General features: G+C 45.1%; 1 protein-coding gene across 2 annotated transcripts in view; it reads left to right on the top strand.

Annotated features, from left to right (window-relative positions):
- PBX3 (PBX homeobox 3) overlaps nucleotides 1-2799 on the top strand; it is a 186099-nt gene extending 183300 nt beyond the window's left edge. For both annotated transcript variants that reach the window (XM_079791412.1, XM_079791411.1), the window contains one exon: nucleotides 1239-2799. Coding sequence is in view for 1 of the 2 variants with exons in the window: in XM_079791411.1 (XP_079647537.1) it covers nucleotides 1239-1331 (93 nt within the window). In the remaining variant the exon portion in view is untranslated. The remainder of the gene's footprint in view (nucleotides 1-1238) is intronic.
- The last annotated feature ends 243 nt before the right edge of the window (nucleotides 2800-3042 follow it).

Below are 3042 nucleotides of genomic sequence, written 5' to 3'. Positions count from 1 at the left end.
TGCCTCAAACCTGAAAATCCTTTTCCCTTTGGCCCTGGTCATCTCTGTGGGTGATCCTAGGGAGGAAAGTGCTTTATATGCAGAACGATGCAGTCAATGAGAAGAAGGGAGTTCTCCAAGAAGAGCGATCATGGGAGAGGGAAAAATTCCCAGCACACGGCTCATCTAGCAGCTCCAGGCTGCACAGGGAGTTGAGAGAGTTCTCAGAAGCCTGCTGACACAGGCCTAAAGGAAGACATTTTGGGTGGCCTCTCAGAAGTTGCAGACGGATGTGAGGGAGGCAGGGGGACCAGGGGACCTCGTGACCACACTGACATTGGTGTGGGAGGTCCGGACCTGGGGCAGCCTCGCATGAGGCTGCTCTGTGCCACGGGCACTGGGTGTCAGCCAGCTCGCCCTCGCCTTCTCTCCAGAAAGGCCCGCCCCGTCACTTCCACTCAGTGTTCCCCAACTCACAAGCCCAGCACCTCCCTCCTGACTGACATAAAAATATGTAGCGACAAGCTGTCTGCCACAGCAGAAATCTGATCAGACGTTGATTTCAGCAATTGCCTCGATAGGCCAAGACATGAGGCAAATTTGTTTCTGAGTACTGTTATTGCTGATGCAGACCTGAGGCAGGAAGGGCCAGCGGCCTGTGAAAAGCGGTAGCAACACCCCAGATAGGAGCTCCTGGTAGAGATAATGGGAATGCAGATTTGAATAGTGTGTGCTCCTCCACAGTTCATGCGTTTTCCTTCTGGAGGATCCTATTTGGAGGGAAAGCCTGCCTTCGTTTCCCAGGATTATAGTAGCTGGCTGTCAGCCTGGGTGGAAAAGGCGGGCAGTTCTTCTCGATGGAGACGAGGATTAAGCCAGGCTGAAGTTTGTACTCCGTGGACCCAAGGTCTTGCTGAGGCGTTGCCCTGACTTCTCTACTGCTCCCTTCTTAAAAGATTTCTTTTCGAGTCACCTCCTCTTTACCAGCAAATCACAGGCTGAGGTTGGTGCCAGCTTCAGACTGGCAGAGCCCTCCTTCAGTGTGCTGATTTATTGCCAAGTCTTTACTTGGTGGGATGGATTTGTTTTACATGCATTTAATCCCACTTTAACACATGCTTCAAAGTGCTGCCAAAGTGGGTTTAGAAAATACATTTCGCTAATGCATCTTTGCTCTCATGTTGTCATCTGGTATTTTAAATCGGGGAGTAGAATTAATATGTAGACGTGCACCCGTTGAACTGTGTTTCTCCTTTCAGGCTAATGGAGGCTGGCAGGACGCAACAACTCCATCTTCTGTGACTTCTCCTACAGAAGGCCCAGGAAGTGTGCACTCTGATACCTCTAACTAATCTCTGGCACCACTTTTCCCTGAGCTGACATGCCTCGCTAGTGCATTCAGAGCAATAGGAGGAGAAGGAAAGCGGTTTTGTGGCCCACCATCTACAGCTTTACTGTAAAACCTTGTCTTATTAGAGAACTTGGTCATCTGTTTTTTAAAGAATCATAATCATTTGTATTTATACTTAAAAACACACAATGTTTAAAAAAAAAAAGCACTTTATCCAATTAGGCCAAGATTTAACATTGTTGACAGTCCTGTAGCTATTTTATCATAATTTATTATCAATATTTTACATTAATGGTTTCACAGTTGCCAATTACTTGGCCTTAAGGGTAAAAAAGTACAATGTATGCTAAACCTCAATGGTTAAAGCAGATGCAAAGACTCACCTCACCTAAACTGAACTCGCGTGTTTCCATCGCAGACTTTGCTTGTCTCTCTTTCATATCGCTAATGGAGCTGGAATAAAGGAGCTGTTGGGCTATCTCTGTTAATGATGGTTGTGCTTAAGACTCTTCCTCGTCACGTTGTGTTGCGATCTCTTATGTTTTAATTAGATCAGAGACTGGTGGCATCTTTTCTCTCTCTGAAAGCACCAGTGCCCAGAGTCTGCTTGGTAATTAAATTATGGATCCAGACTGTTCTGGGAGATGAAGGTACTTGCTGCTGATGGAGGTGAACATGAGATCCATCTGGGTTTTACGATGTGCGCTGGGTGCTGCACAGACTTGTCAAGGTTTGCTACGTCCTCTGGGCATTGACCAAGGCCCTGCTCTCTGGAGTGTTGTATATAGTGTAGCAAAAGAGTATTTATACATCTCACCAATCAAAACACAGCTTTATTACCTCATGCGAACTCATACAAACCAATAGAATTTCAACATGTTCTGTAGCTTAGAGTGCTCACTTACTACCTCTGAACAATACTCACGCTGTAGTTTGTCTCTTTCTTATCTTTTTGCATCTTGTAATTAACTCTTTGTTTCCCTTCATAAAATGTAATGTACATTGTAATCTTTTAAAAGAAAAATCAGGGTTGCATTTGCAACTTTTAAAAAACCGAGAGTGGAAACATTGGGTCTTTAACACAGAATCAGTAAAACTGTTGTAAATACTGAGAAACATTTTGAATGTTCTTCATCTTGTTACTAATTCATGCAAAAAAAAAAAAAAAGCGGCGACTAATTGTGATGCATTTGGATTTCAGTATTCAGTACTGTATATTTCACCCTGTGTGATGGGCCCCCTCCTTTCTCTCTTTTTGTATTGTATGCGATTCTGAAACTGATTGAGTCATGAAAATAATTTGTGGCGGTGATTCTAATGTATTAAAAGCGTTTCGTGTTCCTTTCTAACTGGATTACACCCTGGATTGAAAAAGTCTTCCTCGTGGTAGTTACATGTAGTTTCAAACATGAATAAACTTTTTGCTTTCATGATTAAATGTTGATGCCATTTCTTACACCACCGCGTGAACCAGCCAAGACAGGTCCAGGGGAGAGCCTGCCCGAGGCAGGCCTGGGTGCAGGAGGTGTGTGGCCTGTGAGAGGGGACTTGGAGGTGACGGTGGTGCTGGAAGGATGGAACAGCCCCTCCCAGCTGACAGCTCTGTGTGCAGGCTCCTGGCTAGTTGCCAGCCGCTGTTCCCTGTCCTCCTGATCCTTGTGCTCTGAGCACGCCTCAAGGAATACTTCCATTTTCATAGATTAGGAAGCTAA

This window comes from Cnephaeus nilssonii, assembly GCF_951640355.1.
Source record: "Cnephaeus nilssonii genome assembly, chromosome: 14".
In the NCBI taxonomy this organism is placed as follows: domain Eukaryota; kingdom Metazoa; phylum Chordata; class Mammalia; order Chiroptera; family Vespertilionidae; genus Cnephaeus; species Cnephaeus nilssonii.
The sequence above is the reverse complement of the archived record's forward strand: the minus strand, read 5'-3'. Positions and strand labels throughout refer to the sequence as shown.